Raw genomic sequence first — 16,290 nt, forward strand, 5'->3', positions numbered from 1 at the left:
GTGCCGGATTCTGTCCCGGTTGCTCCTCTTCCAGTCCATATCTCTGCTATGGCCCGGGAGTGCAGTGGAGGATGGACCAAGTGCTTGGGCCCTGCACCCACATGGGAGACCAGGAGAAGCACCTGGCTCCTGGCTTCAAACCGGTGCAGTGAGCCGGCCGTAGCGGCCACTTGGGGGGTGAACCAACGGAAAAAGGAAGACCTTTCTCTCTGTCTCTCTCTCTCTCACTGTCTAACTTTGCATGTCAAAACAAATTGTCAAATACAATCTTTGGTATTTCTATTGTAATATCACTATTAGGATTACAGTCTCAGGTCAGTGACCCGAAATCAAAGTTTAATTCAACAAATAGTCACTGAGTGACTGCATGCAACCAGGAACTATGCTGGGTACTAAAGATACAAAGACAAGTAAGAAGTCTGCTCTCAGAAGCTTTCTATCTCCTGGGAGTTACGCATCAAAAGAGAATATTCTAATAAAATCAAGTAAAACATTAGCGAATTCAATAAAATAATACAAGATCACAGAGGCAGGATTTCAAGAAAGGTAATGTTACCTGAGATGAATCTTGAAAGTAAGCGAGGAATAATAATCAAGTGAAGAAGTGTGTGAATTTTCCAAACAAAAAAGACAACATGATCAAATTTAAGGAAGCAAGAAACTGAAGGAGTAACAAGAAACAGAGGAAAAGAGTTCAGGTCATGGAAACTTTTTATTATAAGAAATCTGAAATGTAAGAAGTAGGGAGATCATGAAGTATGTTAATAAAGATTGTGTTTTATTTTTAATTTACACAAAATATTTGTACATATTTGTGGAGTACCAAATGATCATGTGTACAAAGTATAATGATCAAATCAAGGAATTAGGAGTTCTATCTCCTCAAACATGTCATTAGAATTACTTCCTTCTATCTAATTGTATTTTGGTACACACTGTCTTATTTCTCTATCCCTTCATCCAAGTTCTGGATGACCACTACCCTACTTTTATCAACTTTTTGAGCTTCCACAAATGAGAAAGTACATTCCGTATTTGAATTTCCGTACCTGAGTTATTTCATTTAACACGATGCCCTCCAGTTCCATTCTGTTGAAACAAATTACAAGATTTAATTGTTTTTGTGAATGAATAATATTCAATTTCATATAATTAATTATGATGTTGGATATGGTTTTTGAAGACATGTATTGTCAGGTTGTTAACAGTCCCTTCTATTTTCAGTTTGTGGCATTGTTATTACATATATTGTTAAATGTTAAAGAATGCTTTCTCTGCAACTATTAAAATAATATGGAATTTCTTTCACCCAATTAATGCAATTAATAACATTGTTTGGCTTTTCTAATATTAAACTACATATTCAGGGGATTGCTTCACTTAGCAATGATATTTTTTTCCTTTTTTATATTATTGGATTATATGTACCTCTACTTATGTTCAGAATTGACGCATGACATGTTAGTCTGCATTTTTTTTCCTTTATATCCTTGTATGGTTTTAGCATCAGCTATATGCTATCCTTATAAAACAAGTTGAGATGTATTATGTCTTTTTAATTCTATAAAACAATTTGTGTAAGACTTGTATGATTTTTCATTAAGTTTTCTGAAGAATTGACTTGTACATTCACTTGCTCCTGGAATTCTCTTCATGGATAGACTTTCGATCTTACAAATTTTTGGAAAAAGAACTATCCAGGTTTCTAGTTCCTTTTCCATTAGCTTCAGAAAACTAATTATTTTTCAAAGGAACTCCACCATTTCTTGTGATATGTCAAGCTAATTGATACAACTTTTCATTCATTTATATATTTGGTAAAAACTATATTTTATCATGTACAATATGTTCTTTGGGAATAGGCATAATTGGGGAATGGGTATCTAGATCTAATCAACATATGAATGATTTCACATACTGTTTCAGATGAGAACACTAAAAATCTATTATGTTAGCAATTTTCAAGAACATGACACATTGTTATCAACTATAGTCACCAAGTTATAGAGTAACCGTCTTGAACATACACCTTCTGTCTGACTGAATTGTACAAGTTTTGACCAACGTTTCCACAATTTCCAACCTAGCACCTTATAACCATAATTCTACTGTAGTTCTATGAGTTCAAAGATATTAGAATCAACATATATGTGAAATTGAATGCTATTTGTCTTTGTGCCAGGATACTTCACTACAGTATGTCTTCCAGCTCCACTCCTTCTTTTGTAAGGCTTAATAGTATTCCATTATGTATATATTCCATTCTTTATTTATGCATTCACCAATTGGCTATTGTGAATAATGCTGCAATAGATATTGGAACGCAGATTTTTTAGAGATACTGACTTATGTCATTTGGATATATAGCCTGAAGTAGAATTACTGACTCATATGGTAACTCTATTTTATTTTTGAGAAGTTCTGTACTGTTGTTTTCCATAATAGTTTTATTGATTTACATTCCCATATCTCCTCATGGCTGACAGGGTCCCATCAAGGCTGACAGGGTCTCCTCAAGACTGACAGGGTCCCCTCATGACTGACAGGGTCTCCTGAAGACTGACAGGGTGCCCTCATAACTGACAGGGTCCCCTGGTGGCTGACAGGGTCCCCTCATGACTGACAGGGTCCCCTCATGGCTAACAGGGTCTCCTCTTGACTGGCAGGGTCCCCCCTCATGACTGGCAGGGTCCCCTCATGACTCACAGGGTCCCCTCATGACTGGCAGGGTCTCCTCATGACTGGCAGGGTCTCCTCATGGCTGACAGAGTCCCCTCATGACTGACAGGGTCCCCTCATGACTCACAGGGTCCCCTCATGACTGGCAGGGTCCCCCCTCATGACTGGCAGGGTCCCCTCATGACTCACAGGGTCCCCTCATGACTCACAGTGTCCCCTCATGACTGGCAGGGTCTCCTCATGACTGGCAGGGTCTCCTCATGGCTGACAGAGTCCCCTCATGACTGACAGTGTCCCCTCATGACTGACAGGGTCCCCTCATGACTGACAGGGTCTCCTCATGACTCACAGGGTCTCCTCATGGCTGACAGGGTCCCCTCATGACTGACAGGGTCTCCTCATGGCTGACAGGGTCCCCTCGTATCTGACAGGGTCTCCTCATGGCTGACAGGGTCCCCTCTTATCTGACAGGGTCCCCTCATGACTGACAGGGTCTCCTCATGGCTGACAGGGTCTCCTCATGACTGACAGGGTCCCCTCATGACTGACAGGGTCTCCTCATGACTGGCAGGGTCTCCTCATGGCTGACAGGGTCCCCTCATGACTGACAAGGTCCCCTCGTGACTGACAGGGTCCCCTCATGACTGACAGGGTCTCCTCATGGCTGACAGGGTCTCCTCCCTCCCACTGTCCATCACCCCAAATGTTGGGATGCCAGGCAGAGATGGGGTTCCCAGCATGCCCCGGGTGCCTCTGCCTGCTCCGTAGGACGGAACAGAAAAGACCAAGACAGAATCGCACAGAGCGAATCCCTTGCACCTGCTGCGTCGGAGCCCCTCCCACTTGTCAATCAGCCCTCATGTCATTTACAGAAGCCTGAAGGGAACTAGGAGGAGTCTGTCACGTGAAATAATCCAGACTCAGGGGACTGTCGCTCTGTTTCTCGGTTCGATTGCTTCCGCCTCTCCAGCTCGGTCTGTCTCTGGCTCGATTGCTTCTCCCTCGCCTCCTCTGAGTCTCTGGGTTCCATTGCTCCTGCCTTTTTTTTTTTCCCACCTCGTAGCCCTCCGATAGCCCGAGACAATTTTTTTTTGTTTTTCACCACGGCTGCGCGCGGGGTCAACGCAGGATAATTTTTTTCTTTAACCTGATAATTCAGTTTTTTTGGATTTGCGTCGGCCTCTGGGCTGCGTCCGACGGGCTGCGCGGGGTCCCGGGCGCTGCGCGTGCGCCTCCCGCTCCGGTCCCGGACCGCGTCCTGCGCCCGAGGAGGAGCCGGCCTGCCCGGCTCGGCACGCGACAGAGCCGCGTCCCCGCCCCCGCCCGGATTCCGCCCGCTGCGCGGAGCGGAGGGGCGCTCCGGACTCCCGCCGGGAAAAATCCGGATCGGACCGCGTAGACCAGGAAAAATCCGGATCGGACCGCGTAGACCGCGGGGAAAATCCGGATAGGACCGCGTAGACCCGGGGGAAAAAATCCGCATCTGACCGCGTAGACCCGGGGGGAAAATCCGGATTGGACCGCGTAGACCCGGGGGAAAAATCCGCATCGGACTGCGTAGACCCGGGGGGGCCCGGATTATCACCGCGTAGATCGGGGGAAGGGGGCGGAATCCGGATTCTGACCGCACAGACCCAGGGGAGAAAAAAAAATCTGTATCGGACCGTGTAGACCTAGGAAGAAAAAAATTCGATTCTGACCGTTTAGATCGGGGAAAAATAGCCAGATCGGACCGTGTAGAGCCGGGGGGAAAAAAATCCGAGTTTTGACCGCGTAGACCTGAAAAAATCCGCATCGGAGCGCATAGACCTGGGGGGGAATCCGGATTCTGACCGCGTAGATGGGGGAAAATCCGAGTTCTGACTGCGTAGACCCAGGAAAGAAACCAGATTTTGACCGCGTGTACCTGGAAAAAACCCGGATCTGGAGGAGCTGAGGTAGGCCGGTGCCCGCTTATTATAATATTTCTTAATATTTATTTATTATTCCTATTTCGCTATTGGAATCCTTTTTTTTTCCTTATTGCAATTTAATCATTTTTCTTGATTATAATGATTTTTCATTTTTTTGTCCCAGTTTTTTTAAAGATTTTAAATTTTTTTCCCATCATCCACTACGTTCTCAGACTTTAAAAAATATTAAAATCAGATTTATGTCCATTTTTAGAAAAAAAAGGGGGGGGCAATCTGGGCCAAGTCGGGGAAAAATAAAGGAAAATTTAAAAAACGGACGCAGGCAAATAGAACGACAGGGAAGGCGCAGCGCGGGAGGCTCGCGGGGAACGACCACGCAGCACCGCGGGGTCTGCGCGGCCCCGGGACCCGCCGCGTCCTGCGGCGCTCACGGCTCACGCACCGCGCGGAGCCCCATCGCGCCCTGCGACACCAGACCCGCACTGCGCCCCGGCAGAGCCCGCTGCGCCTGCGCCCGCGAGCTCTCGGTCTCCGTAAGAAATCCGTCCGCGGCCCGCCGCCCGCGTTCTGGGAGCGAGACGATGCCCGAAAGCGTCGATCGATCCACTGCTCTGGTTCGACTAGGTCGGACTTGTCTTTTTCTGGAAGAGGCGGGCGCGCTAAGAGGAGGCTGGGGTCGGGGTCAGGACTCAGGAGAAGCCCCCGGGGTAGCGCCAAGGCCTGGCGGGGCCGGGAACCCGGCGTCCGCCCCCCCCCCCCGAGGGCCCCTTCAATGAGGTCGTCCCTCGCGGGCCCCCCCCCGCCCCTTTCCTCCGCCGTGACAGACAAGGGGGCGGGGCTTAGGCAGCAGCAGGTGCAATGCGCTCTATTTTCTCCTCCATCCGGGTCTCGGGGGCGGGGCTCCTCCGGCTGCTGGGAAGCAGTGCATGCTGGGAGATTCCACCTGCACCTGAACACCTGGGACCTCCGAGCTGGGGAAGCTTTTGAATGTTCTAGAACATTTCAGAAGCCAGGCAGGGGCTGAGGGGAGTGCAGGGGTTTTGATATTTTGGGGGGGGGGGCCTCAATGGATGGACGTGGTAAATGAGTGACAGGTGGAAATGGGCGGGGCTAACATGGACATGGTGAATGATTGGCAGGTATAATATATCGCATTATGTGTGTTATTATAATTACTATATTATTATGTAATTTTAGGTATGATGTAGAATCTCTTAATATTTATTGTTGGCACTTTAAAATGTTTTATTTGTGTATTTTATTGGAAAGGCAGAGAGAAGCAATCGAACCCAGAGAGAGGCAGAAGCAATCAAACCCAGAAAGAAAGCGAGAGAGGCAGAAGCAATCGAACCCAGAGAGAGAGGCAGAAGCAATGAAACCCAGAGACAGCAAAGCGCGGGGCGTAGGGTCGCCAGCCTTGAGCTGTCCCTTCCTTCTGTGGTGTTCTAGAACTTCCTCTCCTTGTGTTTCCCCTCCCTTGCTCCCTTTAGATCTGTGGGGTGAACACTCAGTGCATCTAGAATTCTCCCAGAGAATCAGAGGTTAAAAAGTAAAGCTTGCTTTGAGGAGCGCCATCATCTCGTTCTAAGAGCTTCTGGAATGTCCTAAGAATTTCCAGAATGTTCTGAGAACTTTCCCGAATGTTCAATTCCAGAATGTTCTGAGAACTTCTGGAAGGCGCGTTTCTCACTGGACTGATTTTTCTCTCTTGTGTTTTCCCAGGATGGAAAAGCAAATCAGGTAGATTTCTATGGGATTCCGGAAGGTTCTGCCCTGGAACACTCAGGGAAGGGTGAGTGTCAATCAATCAGCATGGATTCTCGGTGACTAGAGAGCCAGGCAGAACCAATCAAACCCAGCACCCAAGGATTTGCTCTGATCCCTGCTCCCCCCAAGGCACCTGTCAGCCGTGCTGTCAATCATTAATTGTCATTAATTCGGCCCAGCCAACTCCGTTGAGCAACGAGGTTTCCAGAATAGCAGCAAGTCTCACAAAATTCTAGACGATTCCAGAATGCTCAAGGGTGCCTGCCTTCTCTGTCCCCCTTAGGCCGTCCTGGAGTTTCCGTGAGGAGTTGTCCGTCCCAGGGAAGTTTCCAGAACCCTGCTCCGTGATCCGTGTTAGCTGCAGCTCTGTGACCCCTTCTGGAACCTTCCAGCTCCGTCTGTGATCTGCCCCAGAACCCGCTGGTTCCCTCATCCCTTCGAGAGTTCTGGTTCGTTCCGGAACACTCCAGCTCCTTCTAGATGCTTCCAGCTCCTTCTAGAACCTTCTGGCTCCGTGTGAATCCCTGCTGGCGCCTTCCACGGACCCTCTGAGAACGCCCCAGCTCCCATGACCCCTTCCGGAAGCTCCCGGATGTGAACGATGCCACAGCCCGCGGGCCTGCCCCTCCCGCTCCTGCCCCTGCTCTCCGGCCCCGCCCCCGTGCTCTGGCTGGCCGCGCTGTCCATCCACGTCGCAGTGATGGATGGCCAGGCCCAGGGCCCAGTGGTGAGCACCAACTACGGCAAGGTGCGGGGCCTGCGGGCGACGCTGCCCGGAGAGGTGCTGGGCCCCGTGGACCAGTTCCTGGGTGTCCCCTACGCGGCACCCCCAACTGGCGAGCGCCGGTTCCAGCCGCCTGAGCCGCCGTCGTCCTGGGCCGGGGTGCGGAACGCCACGCGGTTCCCGGCCGTGTGCCCCCAGCACCTGGACGAGGCGTCACTGCTGCATGACATGCTGCCCGTGTGGTTCACAGCCAACCTGGACTCGCTGGCTGCCTACCTGCAGGACCAGAGCGAGGACTGCCTCTACCTCAACCTCTACGTGCCCGCCGGTGAGCCCGGGTGGGCTCAGCGGGCCATCGGTCTGGTCTGGCAACCGTAATCCATTACTCGGCCAGTGATGGGTTGTGTCTGGGAGTGCCAATCTGCAGCTTGGCAGGCGATGGGTCCGGTCTGACTACTGAAATCCATTACTCTGTGGGTGATGGGTCGGGTCTGGTGACCGTGATCCATTGCTTGGTGGGAGATTGCTCAGGTCTGGGATCAAGGAGTCAGTCCTTGGTCAGGTCTGGGATTGGCAATCCGCTGCTCACCGTTGATTTCTTGGGTCTTGCAGTGAGGATCTATCATGAATTGTTGGGTCTGGCTAGGGAAAGAGCTAGGGTTATGCCCAGGCAAAAGCAGTTGAATGCAGAAGTAGGCACATGTAGGCCTAGGCAATCAAACCTGAGAGAAAGAGGAAGCAGGCAAAATAATCGCACGCAGACTTGGGCTTTGCTGATGGATCCTGAGATGCAGAGAAAGAGCACAGGCATGATAAGTCGATCTCAGAGAGGCAGCCACGACCAATCAAAGCAGAGAGAGAGAGAGAGAGCTTCTGTCCCATTGCATGCTGGGAATTGGGTATCCCAGCAGAGAAGCCGATTCTAAAAGGTTCCAGAAGCCTAGGTCCCCCAGGATCTCGCAGATGCCAGCGCGGAGCCAAGAAAATAAAGTAAAAAATAAATTAAATAAATGGAAAATAATTTAAAAATGAAATTATGAATTTATCAGCAAAAAATCAAAATTAAGAAATTGGAAAAAATAAGTTAAAAAATAAAAAAGGAAACAAAATTAAAATAATTTAGAAAAATGAAATTATAAATTCCTTAGCCAACAAAAAATAAAGCTAAAATAATAAAAAAATAAAAAGTCAAAAGAAATTGAGAATAAATTAAATGAAAACAAAATAATGTAAAATAATACAATAAAAATATTAAAAATAAAAATCAAAGTTTTGAAAGGTGAAGTTAGAGACAGAGGCAGAAGCAATCAAAGCCAGAGAGAAGCAGGCAAAACCAATCAAACTCAGAGAGAAGGAGAGACATAGGCAGAAGCAGTCAAACCCAAAGAGGACACCAAAAATCAGGGTCCAGGAGACTTTGTAGAACTTAGAATGATTGGGAGTGCAGCATCATGAGAAGGAGGGAATGATCATGGGAAGGAAAAAGTGAAGCATCATGGGAAAAGAAAGTGAAGCATCATGGGAAGGAGGGAGTGAAGCATCATGGGAAGAAAGGGAATGAAGCAACATGGGAAGGAGGAGGAAATGAAGGATCATGGGAAGGAAGAAGTGAATTATGGGAAGGAGGGAGTGAAGCATGGGAAGGAGGGAGTGAAGCATCCTGGGAAGGAGGGACTGAAGCATCATGGGAAAGAGGGCCTGGAGGATTTTTCTTTTTCACCCATTGACGCTCACTTTCAATCCCACCCTGACAAATCTGCATCCTCACAGGACAAAGCATATTTCTTACTTTTTTATTTTTTAGTGGAAAAATACACATTTTCACTCATTCTTCTTGACATCCTTCTGTGCATGAGCCTTTCTCGCCTCCCTATATTTTTTTCCGTGTCCTTCAGAGCCAAGATACTAGAATCCTAGAATGTACCAGAAATGTTCCAGAACCCTCCAAACTGTTTCCAGAAATGTTCTAGAACATTCTGAATTGTCCTGGACTGTACTAAAATGTTTTTTCTCTAGATTTTTTTATCAGCCTTTTTTGATTCTAGTGCATTTTAGAATGTTCCACAAAATTCCAGAATTTTTCCAGAATGCGCTAGACTGTTTCAGAAAGTTCCAGAACCATCAAGAATGTTCCAAAATGTTCCACAGTCATCCAGGCTGTTTCCAGAAATGTTCTAGAACAGTCTGGAAATGATTCCGAATATTCTAGAATGCTCTTGTTTTCTCTAGATTTTTCGCCAAATGCAGTCTTTGAATCCCAGTGCATTCCAGGATGTTCCACAATTTCCAGGAATGTTCCAGAAATGTTCCAGAAACTTCCAAAATGTTCTTGAATGTTCTTTTTCCTCTAGATTTTTTTCGGGAAATGCAATCTTTTTGAAATCTCTTATTTTTTTCTGGCTATGCCCTCAGGAAGCCACACAAGGAAAAACGCTGATGAAATAAACAACAGCGAGCGGCTCGAAGAAGGAGGTATTTTTTTTCTTTTTTTTTCCTGATGGAATGTTTCTATTTTTAGTAACAGAGTTCTATAGACAAGAAAAATCCCATATGATTTTTTAAATTTTTTATTTTTAAAAAATTTTTTAAACTTTTTTAAATCTATAAATTTTTTTATTATTTTTCATTTTTATTATTTTCAATTTTTAAAAATTTTTAATTTTTAAATTTTTCAAAAAAAATTTTTTTAATGTTTGTTATTTTTTAATTTTTAATTATTTTAAAAATGTTTCATTTTTATATGATTTTTTAAAAATTATTTTAATTTTCAAAATTTTTATGATTTGTTAAATTTTTATTTTTAATTTTTTCTTTCTTTTTTGGGGTTCACAGCTGAGATTCTGGGGTTTTTTTTAACTTTTTCTTTTTTTATTGGGAAAAATGCTGATTCTAAAATAGGAGTATTAAGAGGAGGTTTTTCTTTCAGGATCTCTCTCTCTATGGGTTTGATTGCTTCTGCCTGTCTCTCTGGGTTTGATTGCTTCTGCCTGTCTCTGAAATTGGTTGTCCTGTCTCGCACTCTCTCCCTCTCTTGCTCTGCATTCGATTGGTTCTCCCTGTCTCTGTGTCTGGGATTGATTGGTTCTGCCTGACTCTGTCTCTTTCTCACTGTGGATTTGATTGCTTCTGCCTCTCTCTGGGATTGATTAGCTCTGTCTAGCTCTGCCTCTGGGATTGATTGGTCCTGTCTCGCTCTGCCTCGGGGATTGACTGGCTCTCCCTCACTTTCTCTATCTCTGGGATCGGCTGACCTACCTGCTGCCTGAAGACGCCCGTGAGCAGGGCGGCCGGAAGCCGGTGATGGTCTACATCCATGGGGGCTCCTACCTGGAGGGCTCGGGCAACATGATGGACGGCAGCGTCCTTGCCAGCTATGGCGACGTCATCGTCATCACCCTCAACTACCGCCTGGGCGTGCTGGGTAAGTGCCCTGCCAGCTGGAGAGATCCAGAACGTTCTAGAACATTCCAGTGCATACCAGAACGTTCTAGAAAGTCCCAGTGCGTTCTGGAAAAATCCAGAGCATTCCAAGTTCTAGAAATTCCAGAACATTCTGGATCTGACAGCTTCTGAAGAGCCTCTGGCTTGGATGGGTTGGTTCTGTCTCCCTGTTTCTGGGTTTGATTGGCTCTATGTGTCTCTGGGTTCAATTGGTTCTCTGTGTTTCTCTGGGCTTGGCTGGTGCTGCCTATCTCTCCGGGTTGGATTGGTTCTGTGTCTCTCTGGGCTCAGCTGGTGCTGCCTGTCTCCGTGTTAGATTGGTTCTGCCTGCCTGTCTCTGGGTTGGATTGGTTCTGCCTGCCTGTCTCTGGGTTGGGTTGGTTCTGTCTCCCTGTCTCTGGGTTGGATTGGCTCAGCCTGCCTGTCTCTGGGTTGGATTGGTTCTGCCTGCCTGTCTCTGGGTTGGGTTGGTTCTGTCTCCCTGTCTCTGGGTTGGATTGGTTCTGCCTGTCTCTGGGTTGGATTAGTTCTGTCTCCCTGTCTCCGAGTTGGATTGGTTCTGACTGCCTGTCTCTGGGTTGGGTTGGTTCTGTCTCCCTGTCTCCGGGTTGGATTGGTTCTGACTGCCTGTCTCTGGATTGGGGTGGTTCTGTCTCCCTGTCTCTGGGTTGGATTGGCTCAGCCTGCCTGTCTCTGGGTTGGATTGGTTCTGTCTGCCCCCGCAGGCTTCCTCAGCACCGGCGACCAGGCGGCCAAGGGCAACTACGGGCTCCTGGACCAGATCCAGGCGCTGCGCTGGGTGGAGGAGAACGTGGGCGCCTTCGGCGGGGACCCCAAGCGCGTGACTGTGTTCGGGTCGGGGGCCGGGGCCTCGTGCGTGAGCCTGCTGACCCTGTCGCACTACTCGGAGGGTGAGTCTGGCTGTTCTAGAATGTTCTGTGTCCAGCATATGTAGAACAGTCCCCTTCCAGAAGGCTCCATTCTAGAATGTTCCATTCCAAGAACGTTTCCCGTCTCCATCATTGTTGAGAGTCTTGGTCGTGCCTGTGGTGTTGCTGACAGCTTCCAGAACATTCCAGAGAAATCTGGGTTTCTTGAGTCCCAGTGTGTGTGGAGGCTTCTGGAACATTCTGGAAGCTTCCACAGCATTGTGCGTGCTCTAGAATGTTCCAGAGAAATCCAGATTGTGGAGATGTCTGGAAGACTGCAGAGGCTTCTGGAACTTCCAGAACGTCTGGGACAACTCCAGATTTCCAAGGCTCAGTCTTTGTGGCAGCTTCTGGAACATTCTGGGTCAAGAACATTCCAGAACGTTGCAGAGCAGCCACAGCCCTGCGTGCCGGGTTCTGTGGAGCCTTCTAGCAGATTCGGGGCCACCCCACAAACATTGCTGAGGCTTCCGGCACACTCCGGAATGTTCCACACCCACCTCCCCGTCTCCCCCACAGGGCTGTTCCAGAAAGCCATCATCCAGAGCGGCACGGCCCTGTCCAGCTGGGCGGTCAACTACCAGCCGGCCAAGTCCACGCGCCTGCTGGCCGAGCGGCTGGGCTGCGGTGCGGGGGGGGACTCGGCGGCGCTCGTGCGGTGCCTGCGGGCGCGGGAGGCCGAGGAGCTGGTGCGGCAGCCGGGTGCCGTGGCGCCGGCCCCCTACCACGTGGCCTTCGGGCCGGTGATTGACGGCGACGTGATCCCGGATGACCCGCAGATCCTGATGGAGCAGGGCGAGTTCCTCAACTACGACATCCTGCTGGGCGTGAACCAGGGCGAGGGGCTGCGCTTCGTGGCTGTGGACGACGTGGACGTGGCTGACGTGGACTTCGATGGCTCCGTGGCTGCCTTTGTGGACCGGCTCTACGGCGCCCCCGGGGGCCGGGATGCCCTGCGGGAGACAGTCAAGTTCATGTACACCGACTGGGCCGACCGGCATGACCCTGAGGCCCGGCGCAAGACCCTGGTGGCGCTGTTCACTGACCACCAGTGGGTGGCACCAGCCGTGGCTACGGCCGACCTGCACGCCCGCTACGGCTCGCCCACCTACTTCTACGCCTTCTACCACCGCTGCCACACCGACACCAGGCCCGCCTGGGCCGCCGACGCTGCCCACGGCGATGAGGTCCCTTACGTCTTCGGCGTACCCTTGCTCGGCCCCGCCGACCTCTTTGCCTGCAACTTCTCCCGCAACGATGTCATGCTCAGCGCCGTAGTCATGACCTACTGGACCAACTTTGCCAAGACCGGGTGCGTGTGGGCGAGGGAGCTTGCTGTAGGGGATTGATTTGGCAATCGGGCTGTCAGAGTTTGATTGGTCATGCCTGGTGATCAGGCCATCTGGGATTGATTTCTCATGCCTGCCCATCAGTTGCACAGGGATCGATTTCTCATGCTTGGCTATCAGAGTTTGATTGCTCGTGCCTGGCAATTGGGCTGTCTGGGATCGATTGCTCAGGCTTGCCATTCTGTCATATCTGTCTCTCTGGGATTGATTACTTCTGCCTGTCTCCTTATGTAGGCCGACAATGGGTTCTACCTGCCTCTCTTCCCTCTCTCTTTCTCAATTCCTTCTGCCTGTCTCTTTTTCTCTGGGATCAACTGCTCCAGCCTTTCTGTCTCTGGGATCTATTTTTCCTGCCTGCCTTTCTCTGTCTCTGGGATCTACTGCTCCTGCCTGCCTCTGTCTGTCTCTGGGATTTACTGCTCCTGCCTGCTCCTCTCCTCCTCTGGGATCAACTGCCTCTACCTGCCCCTCTCTTTCTCTGGATTGACTCATTCTGCCTGTCTCTGCCCACAGGGACCCGAACCAGCCAGTGCCGCAGGACACCAAGTTCATCCACACGAAGCCTAACCGGTTCGAGGCAGTGGCCTGGGCCAAGTACAGCCCCCGGGAGCAGTTGTACCTGCACATCGGGCTGCGGCCGCGTGTGCGCGACCACTACCGCGCCACCAAGGTGGCCTTCTGGCTCGAGCTCGTGCCGCACCTGCATGGCCTGCGCGAGCTTCTCCAGGACGCCTCCCCTACCCCCACCTCAATTGGCGCTCGGCGCTCAGCCGGCCATGCCTGGCCACACTTCCAAGATGGCGGCCAAGATGGCACCCCAATCGGCGCTCGGCGATCAGCTAGCAATGCCTGGCCTGGCATCCAAGATGGTGGCCAAGATGGCACCCCGATTGGTGCTCGGCGCTCAGCTAGCAATGCCTGGCCCGGCATCCAAGATGGCAGCCCGATCGGCACTCGGCGCTCAATGAGCAATGCCTGGCCCGGCACCCAAGAAGGCAGCCAAGATGGCAGTGCGGAACGTCCCGGAAGTTTCCGGAAGGCCGCGGCGGTGCTGATCGAGACGCGCCGGGACTACGCGGCCGAGCTGAGCGTCACCCTGGCCGTGGGCGCCTCCCTCCTCTTCCTCAATGTCGTGGCCTTCGCCGCACTCTACTACAAGCGGGACCGCCGGCGCCGCGTCAGTCAGCGCCGAGGGGGCGGGGCTGATGGCGGCCACGCCCACCGCCGCGACGCCAGCCACACACCCAAGGACGTCGCTGCCGCCGCCGCCCCATGCCACTCCCAGGATGCCCTGCGGCTGGGCTGCCCGCCGGACTACGCCCTGGCCCTGCGCCGTGCACCCGAGGACCCCCCACCAGGCGCCCCCAGCACCATCACTCGGGGGGGCGGGAGTGGCCAGGGAGTGTCCAGTCTGCCTCATGGACACTCGACCACCAGGGTATAGGGCTAGCGAGGGCCCTTGAAACTGTTCATAGATATGGGGGGCCTTGAAACTGTTCATGCACATTGGGCGGCCTAGGGTGTGGGTGGCCTCAAAACTGTAGGTGTGGGGAGCCTTCAAACTGTGGACATGGGGAGCCTTGAAACTGTACATGGAGGTGGGTTACCTTGACACTGACCATGGACATTGGTCAGCATTGAGACTGAGGACATGGGTGGCCTTGAAACTGTCCGTGGATATAGGCCACCTGGAAACTGTCCATGGACAATGGGCAGCCTTGCAACTATCCACAGTATCCACTAGCTGATGTGGGGAGTCTTGAAACTGCCCCCAGGAGATAGGGAGCCTTGAAACTGTCCATGGACATGGAGAACCTTGAAACGCTTGGTGAACAGGGAGAGCTTTGAAATTGTCCATGGACAAGGAGAAACCCTGGAAAATTCCAGATAATTTCATCCCTATCCATGGTACATGGGAAGCCTTGAAACTGTCCGTAGATGTGGGTGGCCTTGAAACCGGCCATGAACATTGGAAAACTTGAAAAATTCCAGAAAATTCTCCCAACCCTATCCGTGAACCCTATCCTTGAAACACTCCATGGACACGAGTGACCTCAAAACCATCCCTGAATGTGAGCAGCCTTGAAACTATCCACGACCAAGGAGAAACCCCAGAAAATTCCAATCTCTGATTTTGTGCAACCAGGGAAAAAAAATTCCTGGAAATTCTTATCTTGATGATGGAAAGTTGTGGAACATTCCAATTTCTTTTTTATATTCCTACTGGGAAAAAAAATTCCTTCAAGGGACTCTGCTGAGGCGCAGGAGACTCTCAGCTTCGACCTGGCACTGGAACCCATCCTGGAATCCTCCAGAATCTTCTGGAATGTTCTGGGTGCTTCCATGCAGACGTATTTCCAGAGCTGTTGTCAGCGTTTTCAGTCTCCAATTCTGCTGTATGTAAATAAATATAAATACACATATAAATCTCTACTGAACCAAGATGGCCGACTGTCCCATCGTTCTGGAAAGTTCTGGAAGCTTCTGTGTGTGTGCATGTGTGTCTGGAAAGTTCTGTGCATATCTGTGAGCATTCCGGAGCATGCCAGAAAATTCCATAGGCATTTCAGTCTAGAAATTCTAGAAGGTTCTATAAAGAGGACCAGGAAGAGTAGTCGATCGCCTATGTGGCGATGTCTTGTGTCTCTGCGGAAAGTTCTAGAACGTCAATGGAATAGGCAGAATCAGTCAAACCCAGAGAGAGACAGGCAGAACCAGTCAAACCTAGAGAGACAGAGAAAGACAGATGGAACCAAACTCAGAAAAACCCAGAGAGACACAGAGAGAAAGAGAAGGAAACAGGCAGAAGCAACCAAACCCAGAGACAGAGAAACCAATGAAATCCAGAAATCCAGGCAGAACCACTCAAACCCAGGGAGACACAGGCATAACCAATCGAACCCAGAGACACAGAGGGAAGGGAACCAGGAAACAGAACACCAACCATCCATGGAAATTTCCGGAATCCCAGACAACCATGGAAAGTTCTGGAAACACCAAAGAACCACACTCATGTGCAATGAATGAGTTTACTTCACCAGTGAGGAGACAGAGAGGCAGCCAGGAATGGACAATTCCAGAACATTCTAGAACCTTCCAGAACATTCTTTCCTGTTATCCTTGGTGGAAGGAGATGCCAACGTGAAGAGGGACAGAAATCATCCAAAAATAAATAATCCCAGGGATTCTAGAATGTTCTAGAATGTTCTCTCAGGGACAGGCTTGGACAGCCTCATGGCGGACAGGTGTCTGTCAGAGAGAGGAAAGCCAAGTCAGCACAGCAGGGCCGAGGATTCCACAGAACTCCAAGGAATTCCATGGAAGGTTCCAGAATGCTCACCTGTGCCCAAGATCCGGATGTGCTCCTGCGGGATCCCGCTCTGCTCCAGGAGCTCTGCGTAGCGCTCAGCTGCTTGGCGCTCAGGCCCTCTGCTCGAGCTGCGATGGGGGGCCGATAGTATGTGCCAACTGCATACACTCAGCCAGAC

General features: G+C 50.1%; 1 protein-coding gene and 1 long non-coding RNA gene across 5 annotated transcripts in view; one reads left to right on the forward strand and one right to left on the reverse strand.

Moving 5' to 3' along the window:
• The window catches only part of LOC138844662 (uncharacterized), a 33,397-nt gene extending 30,545 nt beyond the window's left edge, over positions 1-2,852 (reverse strand). The window contains exons 1-2 of the long non-coding RNA XR_011380831.1: positions 2,707-2,852; positions 1,050-1,089 (exon numbers count right to left, since the gene is read on the reverse strand). This is a non-coding gene — a long non-coding RNA (uncharacterized lncRNA). The remainder of the gene's footprint in view (positions 1-1,049; positions 1,090-2,706) is intronic.
• Positions 2,853-3,607: 755 nt separating this feature from the next.
• On the forward strand, positions 3,608-15,244 carry LOC100358455 (neuroligin-4, X-linked). Of its 4 annotated transcripts, none has more exons than XM_008269267.4 (8): positions 3,608-4,616; positions 6,315-6,384; positions 6,643-7,411; positions 9,496-9,555; positions 10,352-10,504; positions 11,250-11,435; positions 11,973-12,765; positions 13,316-15,244. In XM_008269267.4, exons 3-8 carry the CDS (start codon positions 6,961-6,963, stop codon positions 14,244-14,246), a joined length of 2,574 nt encoding a protein of 857 aa, XP_008267489.1. In that variant the 5' UTR covers positions 3,608-4,616; positions 6,315-6,384; positions 6,643-6,960; the 3' UTR covers positions 14,247-15,244. The 4 variants fall into 4 exon arrangements, with proteins under 4 accessions (XP_008267489.1, XP_069910062.1, XP_008267491.1 ...); XM_008269268.4 differs by lacking the exon at positions 3,608-4,616 and adding an exon at positions 5,403-5,731; XM_070053961.1 differs by lacking the exon at positions 6,315-6,384.
• Positions 15,245-16,290: the final 1,046 nt, after the last annotated feature.

Source organism: Oryctolagus cuniculus, chromosome 12 (genome assembly GCF_964237555.1).
Source record: "Oryctolagus cuniculus chromosome 12, mOryCun1.1, whole genome shotgun sequence".
Classification (NCBI taxonomy): domain Eukaryota; kingdom Metazoa; phylum Chordata; class Mammalia; order Lagomorpha; family Leporidae; genus Oryctolagus; species Oryctolagus cuniculus.

Coding starts and splice junctions, on each gene's coding strand:
- LOC100358455 (XM_008269267.4), top strand. CDS start 6,961: ATGCCACAGCCCGCGGGCCTGCCCCTCCCGCTCCTGCCCCTGCTCTCC. Junction 9,556..10,351: donor CGAGCGGCTCGAAGAAGGAG/GTATTTTTTTTC, acceptor TGCTGCCTGAAG/ACGCCCGTGAGCAGGGCGGC. Junction 11,436..11,972: donor CCTGTCGCACTACTCGGAGG/GTGAGTCTGGCT, acceptor TCTCCCCCACAG/GGCTGTTCCAGAAAGCCATC.